The 20,480-nt window shown below is 40.8% G+C and overlaps 1 protein-coding gene across 2 annotated transcripts; it reads right to left on the bottom strand.

Moving 5' to 3' along the window:
- Window positions 1-1,803: 1,803 nt before the first annotated feature.
- Window positions 1,804-7,250, bottom strand: LOC307085494 (profilin-2-like). Of its 2 annotated transcripts, none has more exons than XM_079750310.1 (3): window positions 6,959-7,250; window positions 4,436-4,628; window positions 1,804-3,775 (listed from the first exon to the last, which is right to left on the bottom strand). In XM_079750310.1, exons 1-3 carry the CDS (start codon window positions 7,085-7,087, stop codon window positions 3,678-3,680), a joined length of 420 nt encoding a protein of 139 aa, XP_079606436.1. In that variant the 5' UTR covers window positions 7,088-7,250; the 3' UTR covers window positions 1,804-3,677. The 2 variants fall into 2 exon arrangements, with proteins under 2 accessions (XP_079606436.1, XP_079606437.1); XM_079750311.1 differs by having other exon boundaries at window positions 1,804-3,414.
- Between the last annotated feature and the right edge of the window lie 13,230 nt (window positions 7,251-20,480).

Genomic DNA, 20,480 nt, shown 5'->3' with positions numbered 1-20,480 from the left:
CCCCGTGACTCATAGCCAGTTCCCTCCCACTCGATCAGTAAGAGGGGAACACGAACCCATAATGTAGTCACTACAACGTCACTTTTTACTGATTTTTAGAACAGATAGCTAAGTGAACTTAAAATAAAGTATTTATTCAGCTGAGTGAATTATCTTTTTCCAACCCATTCATATTTTTTGATCTCATAGGTCCCATGGACTCTACCGGAAGGGGCGCGACTTCGCACGCCCTTTCCGGTAGAGCCCATGGGACCTATGAGATCGAAAAATATGTATGGGTTTCAATGGAGAGAAAGTAATTATCTTCTGGTCCCAGTCTTTATATGCCCTAGATTACACATATGTTTGTGGATTTAAATGATAATTTTTCATGTCAAGAGTTTGACCGTTTATTGTGCAGTTTATTGTGTTCATTGTTCAGTTAAAGGCTGTAGAGAAAACCCAATGAGAAAGACTACATGTCTCGTATGTGCCGTCACGCTCCCTGCGACTGGCGTGGACAAGACCGACAATCTCCCCATCGGCATAAATGAAGCTCTCCACATGCCCCGACTTATGTTTTTCACCTCTTTTGATGCTTTTATCCTCCCCTTGGAAAAAAACTATTATCAAACTTCTTCACGAAAATGTTTAGTTTTCTTTGCATGAAAAATTATCCTTTAAATCCACAAACATGTGTAATCCAGGTCATATAAAGACTGGGACCAGGAAATAATTACTTTCTCTCCATTGAAACCCATTAATATTTTTCGATCTCATAGGTCCCATGGGCTCTACCGGAAGGGGCGTGACTTCGCCACTCTGTAGAGCTCGTAAGTCCGCCCCTTCCGGGAGACCCCCATGGGACCTCTGGGCTAGGAAAATTAGAATGGATTTCAATCCATTTCAATGGAGAGAAAGTAACTATTTTCTGGCCCCAGTCTTTGTATCCCCTGAATCAAACATGTTGTTTGTGGATTTAAGTAATAATTTTTCATGCAAACAAAACTAAAAAAAATTGTGAATAAGTTTGATAATGTTAGGTTTTGTGTGAGGTCGCTTTGTGAACTACAGCCCCTTGCTGCGAATGATATGTCACCACCACTCAGGTAGACATGGCGATCTCTCTGCTCCACTTCACCGCTTTTTTCCAAGGGGAGGACAACAGCATCGAAAGCGGGGCCCCATTATAAGTCGGGGCATGTGTAGATTTTCAGTTATGCCGATTGTCGGTCTTGTCCACACCAGTCGCAGGGAGCGTGACGTCACATACAAGACGTGTAGTCCCTCATTTTTTTCTCTACAGCCTTTAACTGAACAAAAAACAGTAAAACTCTTTGTGAAAAAATTTTTGGACCCACATAAAACATGTGTAATTCAAGGCATTTAATGACTGGGATCAGAAAATAATAAATTTCTTTCCATTGACTCCCATTCTTATTTTCCTAGCCCAGAGGTCCCATGGGGGTCTCCCGGAAGGGGCGGACTTACGAGCTCTACAGAGTGCCAAGGCTCTCCGTAGACAGGCTCTGGTACAAGGGAGTCCAACGGGAGTGTCGCCACTCTGTTTTCACTATCAACGGGTAATGCACTTTTTATTTTATTTGCTAAAGCTATACATTGCCCTATCACAGGTAATCTGTTTTGCTCCAGTAATACCTGCATACGTATCTCACTCCACCAAGGGTTCATTGTGTTAAGGTTGAAGAACACTGCTCTTCGACGTATATTAGTTGGTTGAGAAATATAAAATGCATGCAGAAAATACATTGCGGAGCCCACAGAAAAGACACATTCTTATTGAATCATTTTTATTGTATCTGTCTGTAAAGCAAGGATATCTCATGAATGACATATTTCACTTTTGAAAAATGCCCAATTTGTATCATAGTGAATTTCAATTATTGAAGCGAAACTGACTTTTATGCTTTTTTTTGATTCTTTACATATGTCACAAAACTGGGTAATACTGATGCCACAATATCCCATGAGAGGAAATTGCAATCAGAAGGGTCATCTCAATAGGGCCGCCATTAAAAACTAGAGCTCACAGTAGCAACACATCAGATCTATTTTATGGCACAGAACACATGGTTATTCTCAGAAAGATTTCACAAGACAACTTACAAATGTTATTCCAACCAACACAACTTTTCATAAATTTAGTGTACACAGCATCTTATTTTCAGTATACTTGTACCGTGCCATGACAGATACACTTGATGACTAAACACGGCAAGTAATTTCAAGATTTGGGGAGGGTTTTTTGAGCCCCTCCCCAAAGCTTGGGTCGACAAGTCGAAATGCATTCATATCGTAAAATTAGGCTGCATTTTCATGTTTAATGACAAGTTAGCAGGAAATTAACTACATGTGTACAATTTGTAAAACTGCTCTAGAGTTAGAGAATTCAACTCATCTGAAGTTCTATCACAATGATATAAAGTCAAACAAATACACCCTACAATCATCCATGGGCTGAGGATATTTCATGTCTTACAAACAATCCTATTCAACTGACAATTGGTCAAACGGCATCAATGGAATGGTGGTAATGGGGGTTAAATAGAAAAAGATGAATAAATACTGTAATGCAAAACCATGGACACAAGACATGGGTCTGAGCTGGTCAAAGGTGGAATGTCCATGGACAAGGACAGGCTGTCTTATTGATGACATCAGCCTCACTCATGTTGAACTCACGTTTTACAATCAGACATCCCCATTACTATCACTCTTAGGACCACATCCACTAACAGCAAAATAATGTAATGGGAGAAAAAGCTGAATTGATGTGTGCCTGGAGGGGTGGAAGAACTAGACTTTTTTTTCTTCCAACATTTCCAAGTCTTTAAGCATTGAAATAAGTGCCAGATAAGATGGCATGTCATCTAGTCTGCTATGCTGGAGAGGGCCGTGTCCGAGTACCATGTTCATTAGAGGGGTAAGCATGCAACTTTACACCCAAAAAATATTGGAGAGCCTGGTGATACTCTGGTGAGGCATAAAGCATAGGCAAATAACTACCCCCACTGAGATTACATTTTAACTATCCCATTTGACCATCTGCCAATTGCTAATGGTCGCTAATACAAGGAGTCCAAATTCAGTGAAGATTTTTTTTTATTACACCTTTTGTAAATATACATTGAGACAATTTTGATAAACATGCCATTGTGGTAGTGTCAAACAATTTGTAATGTCTATTGTTTTTAAGGTAGGATGAAGGGGATGCAAAAGTGAACCATGGTAAGATATGATTATTGGCTTTTCTAATCCAGAAGTATTGTCAACACAACAGGTGGATGCTATGAGGATGATAGATGGGAGGAGTTGCTTAATTTAAAAAAATCCTCAGGACCTGAACCATCTCAAATGCATTCTTGTTGAGCTTTCCGCCATGGACCCCATTGTTCCCCATCACTAGAACCAACACTGGAGCACACGTTGGAAAAAAAAAAGAAAAAAAAAAAAGAAAAAAGAGAAATGAACAGAATTGAAGAGCACCCCCCCTCCCCCCCTTCTTTATGAAGGGCGGTGGGAAAAACTAAATGGTGACACAGGATCTTACCAACACTCTTCATTGCTATTAAAAAGTTGCCAAAACATTTGACTGCTTGCAGAGAATTCTTAACAGCAATACTTTAATTTTCTCTTTTTTTATCCCTCAAATTTGATCTATTAGTGAGCTGGCAACATTAAAACCCTGAATCTCTCAAGTATTTTGCCATCGTGTATGCCTTCTTATTCAAAACGCCTCCATGGACACCTTCTTTGCCCATTACAAGTACCAAGACTGAAAGAGAAAACATAGGAAAAAAGGGTAAGTTTAGAGAAGTGAGTGTTACAGAAAATGCAGTCAAGAGAAGAAATTAGTATTAGAAGGAAGTCCTTTACTGATTGAATAATGTTAACGTTTATCTCCTAAAACTAAAGGAAGTTTAAAAAGAGGAAAACATTTATAAGTTTGAGGATGCTTGATTAATGAAAGATGCCTAGGGGCAAAATAAAATAAATATATTTTATCTGAATATGAAGGAAGCTGCAGCCTGTGTTATAGTAGGAATGTAAGCGTTAAACTGCATGGAGTTGGAACTATTGTGTTGTTTTTCCATCAGGCTAGGGTTCACATGCATGTTATAGTAACCAGGAAAAGTTTAGATGCTCGAATGGGACAGAGAGAACAGCAGAGTGAAAGGGAAAGAAGCCACTGAAAATAATCATGAATGAAATAACAAAGACAAGAATATAACTAAGACAAAGACGCCTTATTCTGTTATCTAAACTAATGGTAAACAATTGATATACTTCTGAAACTCGCATCTTCATCATATGATGCGACCTGATGCTGACTTTGCCAATCCTTTTTATCATGTCAGCGTTTCCTCAAGTCCATTTGATGTTTTCAAACAAGTCAAACTCTGCAACCAAAATAATCAATATAAATAAGGTTTACCTCTTCCAGCCTTCCCTACGGAGATGTTAAATGTTGTCTCCCCAACCGTGCTCTTTGTCCTGATGTCCATTGTCCAGTCACTCTCGGTGTTCAGGCTGTCTCTGATGACGGAACACTTCTTGCCGCCCAGAGTGAGGCCATTGGTGAAGAAGCTCTTCCTGTCTTTTCCAACCAGGATGTCAATTTCTTGAACCTGCCGAGGGTTTAGGAGAATAAAACAATATTGAAAGGAAATTGGTACTGTGCATTAAATAAGAATCTAATTCTGCAATTACATTAGGTCAAAAATGACTAGTTATGCACCATTGCTTCTAAGTCAATGACACCATTATAGCATGTGAATACATTTCAATCCAGGAGGTTCTTCAATAGAACACTAGCAACAAATCGAAAGCTATAGGAAGCTTTGGCCAACCGATGAAACATTGAAAAATACAAAATTGTGGCATAACATTCATAATTGTTGGTTTTTTAATACAACACCAATTGCGATAACACGTTTTAAACCATGGATGCCCCAAATTAAACGCCAGTCTGATGTATATGCAAGGATCCCAACTCCGAACGTTATTCAAAGCAGGACAGTCTCTGGACCCAGTCTCAAACCTCATCTAAAATATTACAGGCATTCATTTTGGAACATGTGCTTTATAAATGCACCGCATACGTACACACTAGGGTTGGATTTAGTGATTTGTTTCTGTGATTCAGTTCGCGTCATTCATTTCACCAAGAGGAGTTGCTCTTTGATTATTGGATGTTTAACATATCAGCAAGATAATAGACTTGATTTAAGCAATGATGGTGGGGGTCCCGGGTGTTTAAACAAAACCCTGTGCAGCCCAAGACTAAATCTAGCTGCCAAAATTAACACTGCCTTCAAAACGAGAGCTGGTTAATTGTGAAAAATGCATTAAACTGTAATCAGAAAACGCGGTTATATGCTATATACCCTATAGTATCTGTGGTATAAAGGCTGGCACGAATTTCTAACTACAGACCGTTGCGATTCCCATTGAAACGAATGGCGCGGTGACCTATACCCGCACGGCTATATACCCCTAATTTCAAATGATAAATATGTACACTTAATGTTGAAAGTATACCCTCGCGATTCCCATTGAAACGAATGGCGCGGGGACTAGTCTTCACAACGAGAGCTGGTAGTTGTAAAAAAATGAATTAAACTGTAATCAGACATCCCGGTTATATGCTATTGTAATGACCTCGCCGGTGACACGACCATGTCCAGTCATGAGTACTTGAAAAAACTTTAATGTAACAAACCAGGTCACTGAAACCCGATACCAACAGCAAAAATCCACACTAACAACAACCGGTTACCCGGGCAATGCCCCAACCCGGTCCCTTCAACGTGTAAGCCACGACCTCCTGTTCTCCCAAGGCCCTCCCCCAGCTGACCTGATGATTCGCCCCCACACTGATTGACAAGAAGAACATTCCAATGCATGCACAGAGAACAACTGGCATTACGGACAACGAAATACAATGCAACACATAACACACAAACTCTTTAAATGTCCCAGGGACGCTACACTATAGACTCTAGAGTATCTGGTATAAAGGCTGGGACGAATTTCCAATGATAAATATGTACACTTTGTTGAAAGTACACCGTCGCGATTCCCATTGAAACGAGTGGCGTGGTGACTAGTCTTCACAACGAGAGCTGGTAGGTTGTGAAAAATGTGGTATAAATGCTGGGACGAATTTCGAATTATAAATATGTACAATGTATCCTTTCAATACTTCCATGCAACAGATGGCCAATGTGAATAATAGATAGCTCGCTCACTAAGCCCATTTGTTTTTTCCCCATTAAACCTGTCGCTTTCTGTCTCTCATTGACTAAAATTCAACGAGAGCGTCCTAGACTCAGTCCTAGAACAGCATACGATTGGCTGGCTCTCGTGAGTCGTGACGTCTCTCAGTCGGTCCCTCCTCACCACTCACACAGTGAGTGAACGAACTGTCAGCGAGTCAGCGACTAGTGCGTCTGGGAGGAGTCGAGTCTGAGAACCAACGAGACGAACCAGTTCGGTTCGTTCGTCTTAAGGATTCGTTAATTAGAACTGATTCGTTAGCGACCGAGCCAACTCTAGTGCACGCTTCATGTGGTTCATTAACAGCACTAGCCAGCTGGTAGCAGCTAATCACAGCGCTGCTCCCAGAGCAAAAACACTATAGGGCCAATTAGTAAAATAGTCTGACACATGAAGGCTATTGACAGTCTATCCAATACATGTTGACGATGGTTCGTCCCAACGGTGCGATACGGTGTACTGACCCAACATGAGGTAAAGGATAGGATAGGTTTAGGGAGTAACGGTATCGGGCCACAGCTAACTAGCATGCACAACAGTGATAGCTAGCTGCTAGATCTAGTGGTATCACGGTGCTCAGACATAAAGAGTTAACGTGTGGGGGGATGACGCCCAGAACACAAAAATCACAATGAAATTCCCAAGCAGAATCAGATACCATCTCCCCAGTGTCTCTTACCGTTATATTGGTAAATAGTGTAGCGACATGTGCTGCCCAAACATACTTGGCGTCTGTATACCCAACAATGGCGGCGTCCTGACAGTCCCCTTCGCCCATCAGGTTTTCAACGTAGCCTTGCCAAGACATATTTAACAAACTGGTGAAATATAAAACCGCCGGTATCTTAAAAATACGGTTCGATGATAGAGGCGTTATCAATTGGCCTACAGAGGAATTCAGTGTTTCCAATTCAACTCACACTGCGACGCTAACAAACATCCACGGGCAGCAAAGAAAGCCAATGGGTGTAGTCCGATCAGAACCCTCCGCACAATGAGCTCTGTAGTCCGAATCAGATCCCTCCGCATGATGAGCTCTGGCGCTTTATGTAGAAAGGAGAGCGGCGTTATGGACTGTGCGCCCTTCAGTGGGTGGTCAGAGAACTACCAACAACTAGGGCTGCGGACTGGTCGATTGAGTACCTACCAAATGTAATCATGGCAGCAATTGCTAGTACAATTAAATTAATCCTTTTGTGAAGGCAGTGATTTATTCTTCGAACCCTTTTTCCAACCAATGAATTCATTGATTAATTTGAATCGGAGTTGTGACATTATATATTTAATATCACCTTTCATCCCATGTGAAATTTTACCATGGTATACCCTGGTATACCATGGTACATTACTTACTGTATCATGGTATATCATGGTACATTGCTCGATGCCATTGTGTACCATGGTACATGAGTATAATGTTCCATTGTAAAGCATGGTACATCGCTAAGTACCATGGTACTTAGGCTTAATGTACCACAGTATGCCATATGGTATTTTGGAAATGTAAAATATTCAAAACAAATCGGATGCTGCCAGTTTCGACACCATTTTGTGTATGACATGTTACATCGAAGGGAATACACTTCACTTGGAAATAATCTGCGTGGATTTACTTTACAAAATAGATATTGAAACCAAGAGTTTCTTGAATAAAACAATCTGAAGATCTAGATCTATGTCAGAAAGTCGATATAAGTTCTGATAATATATCACGCATGATGTAGAAGGTTTGTCAAAATTAAACTAGCCCAGCAAGAGTCCCTGCCAAAGTCAGTACCCCTCGCCACTACAAAGTCCTCTATTGTCCTGGGCCCCCTTCTCTATCCCTTGTACCTTTCATAATGCACAATATCATGTTACATGGAACTTTTACTATGAATGTATTTTCTTAAACAGCACAACGGTACATGTGTAATAACATCAAGACACAAGCATATCCAATTATAAATGATTTCTTTTCTTTCAAAAAGGAATATACTTTTGGAGACACAGCAAATCACATTTTATGAAGATGTACAATTGATCATTGATGTATTTATTTAAACAGCATCAACGTTCATTTGTGATAACTTAGTCTCCTACACTCTCATCATGTCGAAAGTGGCCCCGCAGTGCCGACTGTGGCAAGATGTTTTTGAGCTGATCGGCTAAAGGCATCACCAGAAAGTAACTTGCAGGTTTGAGAAGTTCCTCCTTGTGCCAATGCTTCAGGCAAGTTTCACAATGGCAGTCTGGTCCTTTGCCGATGTATCCTACACAGTCCGTGCAATAGAAATGCAACTCTGCCTTGTCGGACAGATTGAAGAAAGCTTTGTCCAAGTACCACTTGCTTGAGGGAACACATCCTGGAATGACGGTATTAAACAAATCGAGAAGGTCTTTCATGGCAACACCAGATAATCCGTGCCTTAGGCACAACCCCATCAGCATCGCTAGCAGTTGTCCCTTTGAAACATCAGCTCCTTCAAAGACAGGGTTGTTGTTGTCAAAGTGCTTTTCATCAAACAGCTTCTCCTGAAAAAACATCAACAAATATTGCACTTTAATAGGTATTATGCTGATAATTGTCATTTATCCAATACTTGCTACACAACAAATCATTGTTATCCCATATACAGATCATAACAATTTGCATTATAGATATTGTTAAGAAGTGTTGTTCAATTATACAATTATATAATTGCACAACAGTTACAAAGATCAATCACCAAAAATTATAACCATTTAGGTCAGGGCTGAAAGGTGCTGCAGTTGGTGGGGGTCTGTTGAATCAATGCCATGCCTTTGTTGCGAATTTGCATAGGGGAACTAGCGGAATGATAAGAAGTAGCACGGCATATGGGAACTAGCATAATGGTAGGAAGAAATACAACGGCAGGGGGCGCGTGGGTGAGATTGCGTAGTAAACATCTGCCAGGAGAGGAAAGAAGCAAGTTCGGGAGAAGATTTAGAGGATTCGAGTATTTATCGCCAGTATATTAATGAATAGTTTATGTATCTTTTTTTTTTTATGTAGCAAGTTTCCCCAGTAGTTCGAAGGATAATGATGAGCATTTTGGCCCTATTTTAAAGTGTATGAATACAGTTTCTTTCATTTCAGTTACGCTCATTGGTCAGTTTAGGGGTAGCGTCACTCGGATGTGGGTATCAAAGGCCCTACATCAAGCCAGAAAGCCAGTTGGAGTTGGGGGGACAGCGCAGCATCAGCGCACCTCTAACACTCTCTCAGCGCAACGTTTGCGCACCTCTCTCCCCTTAGCGCAACATCCGCACACCTCTTTAGTAACCTTCTCCTCTTAGCGCGGCACCAGCGCACCTCTTTACTCTTTTCTTTCAGTCTTTGCTATTTTCTTTTATAAGTATTTGTGCAGTATCAGGAAGGTAAAATGTGGGAATAAGCTTGTCTTGGAGGTCTAGGTCAGAGAGCTGTATTTTGGAGGTATATTGAGAGGAATCAGCAGTGGTATGTAAAGAATTAGCTTGGGGATAAGAGGAATACTGTAATAGATTTATGCGACCAGCAATTAGGCAACTAGAGGATATATTGAATGTAAAGAGAGACTTGAGGCAGCATGTACAGTGATATTTCAGTTTGTGACCATGGTGGTTCTTTGAATTATAGTTATCAGTATATTTACCAAGAGGCTGATGCCATATATATTTCAATTGTATTGGTAGTTTGATCATACATTTGTATGGGGTGGCAGCACAGGCACAGTAAATCCGTGGGGGGGGGGGGGGTAGGGGCCCCACACCGTATACTGTGTTTAGTTTACGGTGTGGGCCCCAGAGCAGTGTGTAATTAAGACATACACCCTTGGCACGCTACAGTTTTTGTGGCAGCGATACGATTTGGCCACTTACACCCTCGGCACGCTACACCTTGATATGGTTCTCTAAGTAAAACTAAAAAGTCACCCGTTTTTACACATTACTTGTTATAACAGACAAGTTATATATATAAACTAACCTGACCAAAGCCAGGCTGTCCATGTTCGTGGCCATCCCCTGCTATATATTGCTCTGCGCCGTCATATTCTTCTTGTTGAGCATTCTGGAAATGAAATATCAGGATTAGTATTAATGCAAGGTTCCATGGCTACATTGGCTTGGTCATTATTTTCTATCCGGCTTATGAACACTGCTGCTTTGAAGAGGATTCACATCTCGTTAACATAATCATTATCGCTTATGTCTCACCAAAGTTGAAGAATAGCCTTATTCTGCATTCTTCTTTTCTCTCTCAGCTCCTTTTCTTATCGCTTATCAAACTTATTCCAGTATTGTTTTAGGTGAAATGTTCTTTTTACTTAACTTTAACATTGTACACAGTTTCATTAATTGTTGATATATCGCATAGGTCATCATTAAAAAATATGGAAAATAATGTAGGCCTACCGTATGCTGTAGTAGATCACTGTCACATGTGTTGCCTCCATGTTCATCCATGTTTCCAACCTCCATTTGTAATCCCCTTTCTGGGCCAGAGCCAGCAGAGACATCTTCAGATGAATCACTGATGTCACTAGAAAGACAATATATAAAAATATACATAAAGGGAAAATTAATGGAAATATTTGTGCGTCAGTTACACAGTAACTGACCATATGGTACCATGTTGACACTTATATTATACCTATAAAACATGTCACATAAGACGCATACAAATGTTTGACATAGAAAATAATGATTTATATAATTAAATGAAATAATATTTTTTAAAGAGAGAATGAGTTATTGCTTATACACTGATTATTTTACTGCCTCGATATACTAAATATAGAGTACCATAAATAAAAAAGGACGTGTGTGTCATAAACTAATAATTCAACACCATGCAGTTCAATTCAGCCAATTATAAATTGACCCAATGCACCATAGATGAATAAAAATCACTATATTGCATCAATATTAAACAAAGAATATAGAGACTGAACATTAAGATATGTAAAATGAACATTCATAAAAATGGAATTCAGATCATAAAATGACTAATTGTATCCAGAATGTTTAGATTTGAATACGTTTTTCTTTAACTAAGTTATTTAAGTATCACATGGAAGATTTTACTTACAAGGTTTATTTCTTACACTGTAAAATATATTAAATCTCATGTAACAGTGTTATTTTTGACTTTTGACCCTGATTGTGATTTACCCGTTCATGCCTGTATAAATATAGGCACATAACTTATATTATGCAATAAATTACCAGCCCTGCCGTGGTTATATAAGCCATTTTGTAGCCAAATGGGTGAAACTTGTGTGGACAATTATGGCTGTGTTATGTAACTTAATATTACTATACCATCAACATTTGCACATTACAGCATTGCATTTACCTTCTAACATATGATCACACATCTACTCATGGAGCCAACATTACAGAACGTTTTGCCAAAATAACATTTCTAAAATCACACTGTAGGTGAAAAATTGCTGCATGAGCAGCTTAAGCCTTAAACAGTTAAAAAGTTGCTCAGGTAATAAATGGCATCAGGTGTAAGTTACACCGATCCACTTATACTTACTCTATTTGACATTGTACAACTTGTTCTTGTTCTGAAAGTTCTTGTTCTGAAATCTCTGATGCAGACGCAGGCGGCAACTAGTGTTGTTTTTGGCGGCCTGTTTTACTTTTAGTTTTAGTCTAGTCTTTGTGTCAAGCCATCATTTTAGTTTTTATTAGTTTTAGTCACGTTCATACTCCTTTTAGTCGTGTCAAGTTTCAGTCGACTAAAAGTCTGAGCATTTTAGTCTTATTTTAGTCAGAATTGTCCATGACTATTTTAGTCTAGTTTTAGTCGAGGAAAACTGATGACATTTTAGTCTAGTTTTAGTCGAGGAAAACTGATGACATTTTTGTCTAGTTTTAGTCAAAGATTGTATTTAGCCAAACCCATTTTACAATTCAAACAAGGTTATCTTATTATTATATTATTGCTACATTAAAGACTCAAGAATACATCCATTCCAGACACAGAAGACGCTCTGATTTGAATTTGCAACATATTTATTTTACCAACCAAATATGCTGGAAGTACACACATAAATTTAAATAAAATAATAAATAAAATAAATGAAATAGCATCACATGACAGTGGCAGAAAAAAAATATTACATTCAAGCTGAACATAAATGAAAACAAGGTGCTTGAAAAAAGTGCAAATAAAATGTGTGTGTCTGACTTGTATTCCTTGTAAACTGAAGTATAATAAGATCATCAATCATCATAAAAACTTTTAAGAGACAACAACACTACAAACGGTTTGGACCTTAGGGAGATAATGGGATGGGAAGCACTGGCTGCATATAGTGAAATGTATTGACAGAAAAGCACAAACAGTACTGAATTATGCCAACTACTGAACAAACGGCAACTACATTACTAACTGTACTAACTAACTAACAACTAACTAACTGTAACTGGCTATATTTTTGACATCAGATTTTCTTTTCACTGGTGCCTGGCACACAGATAGAGTATCTCAACACTGTGTGTTGGCCTGAACTTACCAGAATATATGAACGGTTGAGGTTATGATAGGTTGCATATCAAAACTGTGTGTGTGTGAGTGTGAGAGAGATAGAGAGAGAGTGTGAGAGTGTGTGTGTAGTACATGCATGCTTCTTGCATGTCTGTTCAGGCCAGCCAATAACTAATACTACTTAGGCTTGTTTACTTTAAGGAAAGCACTTCTTTCCAAAATGGCCCTAGCCCTGTTCCTGCGGCCACAAGAGAGGTAACCAGTTACACTGAAGACCCTCTCTGTAAATGCCTGAGAGGCTGGAATTGCCAGGAGGTCCAAGGCCAGAGGTTTCAGTGTTGGAAACGCAGTGGAACACTGAGTTAACCAATACTCAATGCCGGATTCCTCAACCTCAGCACTAGTAGACCTGAACAGTCCCTCTTTATATTTTGAAATCTCCTGCCTTATGTTTGTTGTCTTGGCTGTCAGTGTCTTGGGCCTCGATGGACGATTGGCACTGAAAAACCTAAATCTGGGCCGTTTTGCGGGGGTTAACTCTGGAGCCTCTGTACCCTCATTTGCGACCTGCTCATCATCTGTCAACGGCTCTTCTCGTACTTGCACTCTTTGTGGCACAAGATGAGCAATGTAGTCCTCTGCCTTTCTGAGAAGATTCTGTAATTCATCATCATTTTCCAGAAGGGTTTCAGCTACACAAGGGTCCACAAAGCATGCTGCTGCAGGAAGTGGTGAGAAGTTATCAGCTGTTATGTCAAGAAACACATTAAAGCGTCTATCCATGCTGGACAGCATCTTCTGAGCCAATCTCGCTGCATCTTTGTAGGTTCTCCCATGTGCAAGCGAGAACTCCGACAGGTGGTTTTTGAGATCCAGGATTGCTGGCACAACAAGGGAAAGTGATTGAGTGTCACTTTCGAGTGACTTAGTGTGCTCTGCAAATGGCAGAAGTAAGTCTTTCAGCATCTGGATCTTCTGCCACTCACTGGGCTGCAGGCTGTCCCAACTCATGGACTCAGCCACAGCTGTGAGGTGCTCCTTGACTTCAAGACAGCGCGACATCATTGCAAAGCAACTTGACCACCTGGTGGGACAGTCTTTTATCAGAACCAGAGCACACTTCTGTAGTAGCCGCTCTGTGGCGACAGACGACTTTCTAAACTTGTTCACCAAGTGCCTCACTTTCTCCAAAAGCCTTTGGATTGGGGGTTCTTTCTGAACCATATTCACGACAAGCTGTATGGTGTGAACTACGCATGGAGTCCTCTCTATGGCTCCGTAGTCGTATCTACATTGAAATATAAAAAAAGAAAAACGTACATATTTAACCATTTTATCCCTTACATTATTGAATCAAATGAAATTCTTCTAGTAGTTAACTTCCTATGAACTTATTTTTATGTATATGAAATTATATCATGACCAGTTACATAACTGCTGAATGAATTTATAGCATAGTTTCATACACAGACTGACCTTTCATCCTCCCCCTCCTGTCCTCCTTCCCCATCGTCTTGCTCCGCCTCTGAATCCTCTTCAGAAGTTGTGGCAACTTCTGCATGTGTGTGGCTGTGGAATGAAGCCACCATATTGCTGCCATTGTCAGTAATCGTTGTGAGGACCTTCTCTCTGGGGATTCCCCATTCTACCATTGACTCCTCCACAAGTGTACTAATGGACTCTGCGGTGTGAGGGTGAGCCATCTCTTTCAGGTTCAGGAGCTTGTGTTCAGCCTTGTTGTCCTCAGGGTTGAAGTAACAGGCGCTGATTCCCAGGAAGGATGCTGTAAGCCCCTTTTTAGTCCAAATATCCAACCCTGTAGTTATTCTGCGTGCTGTGGCCAGGTTCTGTTTGATCTTTTCTTTCTCTTCTTTGTACATGTTTTCCATCAAGTTTAAAATTTTATGTCTTTTTGGTACTTTGAACTTTTTGTCCATTTTTGCCATCATAGCGATGAACTCTTCGTCCTCGGTAATTCGTGCTGGGAGTCCTGTTCGGCCTATCCACTGTGCTATCCCCTCCTCTTTGGTACGTTGCTCTGGGGAGTTGTTGTTGTACATCCGTGTGGCAAAGAAATCCTGAGCACTAGTTGGCTTGTCCATCTTCTTGGGCGGGACTTGCTTCACTGATGCTCTTTCTGGAATCTAGCACAGGAATAGATATAATGTCAGGACTAGAGCTGGGACGACTCGTCGACGTAGTCGACGTAATCGACTTCATAAATTAGTCGACATGAATAATTTAAGTCGACGGGTCGTCCCCGTTTTTTTTCTCTCCCCGTTCCAAACAAACAACCAGGCTACTAGATGAACTATCAATCCAGTCCAGTGGTGGCGGTAAATATAGTTTAGCCCTCTGATTCTTCAAATTCTTCAAATGCTTTACGCTCGTAACCAGGGTCCAAAACTAACACTCGCCACTCGCCAATTACGAGTAGATTTTGTCTCTGGCTGGTAAATTTTTAAGACCACTCGCCACTCTGGCGAGTTATTATTTTTTTTACCGGCGAAAATTTAATTTTTCGTTACTGGAGGAGAACGACGCTGGTATCTGCTAGTTTCCTGACATAGTAATGTGTCTTTTCAGCAGAGACGATCTTTTGGCACGTAAGCGCGTGATGCCACCATTCAGCATACCCATTGGTGTTGTTTGGCGCGCCCAGTAGAACTGCTAGTTTCCTGACAGAGTAACGTGTCTTTCCAGCAGAGTTCTCCAAGTACGTCTCGCTGCGGCCTGCGGGAAGGCGGGGCGTGACATCACGCCCCGCCCACATCACGGGCGAGTGCATTCTGGGATTGTTTGCGCCCGAATATATTAATAATATTTTAACGGTAAATTACGTAAATATATATATATATATAAAACGGGTGGCATAAATCAAGCGATCTGATTGGTTCCCAACTGTTGTATATTGAGCGTATAGTTGTCTGAACTGAGTGAAGTGAGTTGTCGTTCTGAGTTATCAATATTATGGCTTCGTTCGCTCGTTATCAAATGGAAACCATCCATCGTAACGTTACAACTTACTCTCTGTGATAAAATAATGTATAGACTGTGTGCTAGACCGATCTAACGGGGTCATCCCTATGTTCCCCGCTTTGTATGTGACCGGTGTTTTTCGTAGGTGGAATCCGGAAGAATGAATATTAGGGTTACGGTTATGGTTAGGGTTAGGATGAGGGTTATGGTTAGGGTGAGGGTTACGGTTATGGTTAGGGTTAGGAGTCAGCGTGTGAGTTTGCCTGACAGGCTGTCTGTCCAATCCTAGCGCTTGAGGCGGAACTTTTTCCGGATTCCACCTACGAAAAAACGCGACCGGGGAACATAGTTTACGCTTCCGATCTAACTCTAACTACTACCACAGGTAACTCTCTCGTTACCTGTGGAGAAATGTTGGGAACAGACCTCGCTATGAGTAGTCGGCTGAAGTCTCGCCTATTAATTCTAGCCAGCCATAAATCTCTCCTTCGCTGGCTCAAGTCCTCAGTTTTGTTTGTTTGACGCAATCCCAGAATGCACTCGCCCGTGATGTGGGCACGCCCCGCCTTCCTGCAGGCCGCAGCGAGATGCTTCTCGAGTTATCGGCAGAGACGATCTTGGTCACGTAAGTGCGTCGCGCCGTCATTACGGTCGTACGCATTTCAGTAGTAGAAGAAGACGAAGAAGAAAGCAAGGATGTGGAGATGCTGGCCGGATATAGTGGAGCCTCCCGCAAAAAAAGCAAAAAGAAAAGTAAAAGAGCATGCCGATTCCGAGGCAGACACTCCGAAGACCCGCGGCCACGACCAAGAGACGGAGGATAATGCTGCCGCTGCTGTTGTTCCTGCTCCCGCTCCCGCTCAGTCTCAGCCGCCTAAACCTGCTAACGTTAGCCGGCATTTCCTCGAGAGATGGCGGGTCGCAAGGCCATGGCTAGTGCATTCAGCCCAAGAAAAAAAAATGTTTTGTCATGTCTGCAGTGCTCACGCAAAGGGAAAACGGAGGGGAAATGCGTTTGTGGTTGGCTGCACCACCATGAAGCTAGAAACAATCGTATTCCACGAAAATTCTCAGTCCCACAAAGACTGCCTGATTGCTGAGGAAAAAGTGTCAGAGCCTCTTCAACAGGCACCCTGTGTTATCTCTCTGGTTAAATTACCGGAGGCAACTAAGGAGAAGATGGCAATACTGTTCCGCACCTCCCATGCGGTTGCCAAGAATGCTCGGCCGTTTTCAGATTTTAAATGGATGTGCAAGTAAGTTGATCTAACCTCGTGTTTATGTTTTGTGTTTTTGTTACCCACCAAATATTATATTATATGTTAACTACATGTAACGGCTTACAGCTTAATCAATAACTAAGCTAAATAAGCGCCACTCTCTGACACACACACACACACACTATGTAACAAACGTGGTCAAGATAGAACATGATGGTTGTTGATATTTATATCAAAAGTAAAGTGTGTGGCATAATGTTACTATTGGCTGTTGCCTCCAGCAATTTATTGATTTGGGAATGTTAATATTTCACAGCATAAGCATGAATGAAGTATGATGCACTATTATATGTAATTTCATTTATTATTTCATAGCAATTGAATATGTTTTTCTCTTTCCTTCTTTACAGCTTGGATGAGAAAAAAGGCCTGAAGGTTGGGAAAACCTACAGAAATGAAGTGGAGTGTAGGTTATTCACAAAATATATAGCAAAGGCGGAACAAATCAAACTCAGAGAGGAGTTGGAGGAGACCAAATTCTGCTCTATTTTATCAGATGGATCCACAGATACTGCCGTGAAGGAGGAGGAGTTAGTCTATGTACGTTTTTGTACAAAGGGGAATGTGAATGTGAAATTTATTGGCATTGAAGCTGTGGAGAAAGCTGATTCTGCTAACATTACTCAAGCCATCAAAGATCAAATGGATGCAGCTTGTAAAGGGTGGGAGGGGAAACTTGTAGCCTGTGTCACAGATGGGGCTGCTGTCATGTCAGGGGGGAAGAGTGGGGTTGTGACCAGACTGAAAGGGGACAAGACTTACGTTATTGGTGTTCATTGCATGGCTCACCGTCTGGAGCTCTCCTTCTCTGATGCCATCAAGGAATCTGCCATGTTCCGCAGAATGGATGAACTACTGGGTGGACTGTACTCTTTCTACCACAAAAGTCCCCTAAACAGGGCTAATCTAATCAAGAGCTACGCGACTCTCAAAGCAAAGCCCCTCATGCCAACAAGAATCGGCGGAACTCGTTGGGTGGGCCACCTTCTTCGAGCGCTGGACCACTACCTGAGGGGATACCCAGCCATTGTGCTGCATCTTGAACAGGTTATTGACACATTAATTAATAGTTGGCCTACACAAACACTTAATGTAATATGTAATATAAAGTACAGCAGCTTCATTGTCTTTTTTTTGTGTCTGTGTATATTCCAGATTCAATCCCCTGACGCACAGGGGGTCCGTAGTGTGCCTCAAGCTAAAGCAAAGAAGTTCCACAGTTTGGCAAAGGAGAGTGCTCTGTTACAGTTCTGTGGGTTCCTTTTTGATGTGCTGAGCCACCTCAGCAGCCTCTCTGCCACTCTGCAGAAGCCTACTATCACCCTGGCAGAGGCACACGCCTCCCTGCTTGCCACCCAGGCTGTGCTGGATAAATATGAAACCAGGTTTGTCAGTGTGATTATTTAAATGATCATTAATATGCAGTGAGCAACTATAAACTATTCAATTAATTAATTGATAAAGGATATAAGAAAAGAAAAAATATTGTAGTAATGTGTTATGTGTATAATTTTCAACTTAAGGGCAGGGCCAATGATGAAGGCCACCAGTGGTCTGACATTTGAAGGAGTCAAGTTAAGTGTGGGAAAGAATGACGACAGAGCAGTCAAGACCGCAGGGCAGACTCTACTCTCAAGACTCAAGGACAGCTTGAATGACAGGTTTCAGGATGTTAGTGAGGGAGTCCTGCGTGCAACCATGTTGGCGAGTTTCAAGAACTGGACTGATAGAGAATCTGTAGAAACAGGTTGGTTCTTTGTGTCAGAACAGGTTCCAATAATAATACCGAAATACCGAATTTTAAACAGCAGAGCAGTTTCAGTTTCAAAATAGGTAGAATGCCATTTTCAAATCTGGCTCTTATACTGTATGTATTCTGCCATTTCCAGATTTTGGGGATAGAGAGATTGAGGCTCTATGCCAACATTTAGGACCAGTGCTGACCTCCGCTGGTTTCTGTGTTGAGAAAATACCAGATCAGTGGACTATATTGAAGAGCAGGATCTATGCACAAACACAGACGGTGCAGACGACGTCCTGGTCAAAAGTCAACCAACGTGACAGAGAACAGTGTCCTGATGTGCTTGACTTGATTGATTTGGTGCTAGCGGTCCCTGCCTCCACTGCTGACTGCGAACGGGGATTCAGTACAATGAAGCAGGTAAAGACTCAATCAAAATCCCTCCTTCGAGTGTGTCGAAGAGTATTCATGTGACATGTTTATCTCAATCAAGATAAACAATCAAGCAGTATTTTCTATTATCTACTGATGTTTTTTATTTTCATTTGATGTAACACAGGATTGACTTTCCTTTGTGTGCCAACAAGGTACATTTTCACTGACTCAATGTGTTATGCTTTTTTTCCTCAATATAGGTCAAGACTGACTGGAGGTCCAATCTCACATCCTCATCACTGTCAGATCTCATGACAATCCAGCTTTGCTCACCAGATGTCAATGATTTTGATCCCTCTACTGCCATTCACCTGTGGCACAGTGACACTGTCCGTTCCAGAAGACCAGATTATGTTCCAGAGGACCAGGAGGACCAAGATGGCTGTGTTTTGACTGGACTGTCCGATGAAGACTGAAGTCAGTGATACATGTTGTCATGTATGCAATATAGCTGGACAATATAACAATATTATACTCTGTATAGATATCATTTTAGATTGTGTATATGTTTATATGGTGATACAGCATAGGTGTTCCTTCCTGATTTCCTAGCTGTTTGTTATTTGCATTTTATCCACTTAGTCATAATTGCATTATTGATTATTCTTTTTGTATGTTATTTGTGTAAATATTTTGTTAAAGCACAGACAGTCATTCCTGCAATATTATCAAAATATCTGTATTTGGTCAAAACTATTCTTAATTGATTTATCTGTATTGCCCGGCAGCCACTTTTACATGAATTTAAAAAAAAGAACTTTCACTTAAGTCATGTCTTTGAATACTTTGTCCACCACTGGTCAGATATTCATGTTTATATAGGGCTGTTGCAGTCTGGTTGAGCTAAAATCAGAAACAGTGATTCATATTTTAACATACATTGCTACTAGTATTAGTGCATATACTATTAAAATATTGATTGAGAATCGCATATTAGACCCAAATGACATGTTAAATAATACTGATAGCAATTCACAACACTTAAAAGCAATTTTTATTTGGTTGGCTGGTAAAATATCTGCCTGGCTGGTAAAAAATTTCACTTACCAGCCAGCCTGGCTGGTAAGTGAAAAAGTTAGTTTTGGACCCTGCTCGTAACTCATTCAAATTTCAACCGTTTCCCATGGTTCAAACAATTAAACGAATCTAGAGATTCATATCTATCTAGGCATGTTCACGGAATTTCGGTAGCTATTAAACTTTTTTCGGTATCACAGTTTTAGTTTTACAACGGCATATTACATCATTCTAACCGGCGGACCTTCCACTGTTTGACATC

This window comes from Pollachius pollachius (genome assembly GCF_949987615.1).
Source record: "Pollachius pollachius genome assembly, chromosome: 14".
Taxonomy (NCBI): Eukaryota; Metazoa; Chordata; class Actinopteri; order Gadiformes; family Gadidae; genus Pollachius; species Pollachius pollachius.
Note: the sequence above shows the minus strand (reverse complement) of the source record. Positions and strands in the feature narration are given on the sequence as shown.

Excerpts from the sequence above, each read along its gene's own strand:
- LOC307085494 (XM_079750310.1), bottom strand. The coding sequence starts at position 7,087 with ATGTCTTGGCAAGGCTACGTTGAAAACCTGATGGGCGAAGGGGACTGT. Across the intron at positions 4,629-6,958 it reads CACTATTTACCAATATAACG|GTTCAAGAAATTGACATCCT; the intron begins GTAAGAGACACT and ends AACCCTCGGCAG. Across the intron at positions 3,776-4,435 it reads CGTAGGGAAGGCTGGAAGAG|TCTTGGTACTTGTAATGGGC; the intron begins GTAAACCTTATT and ends TTTCTCTTTCAG.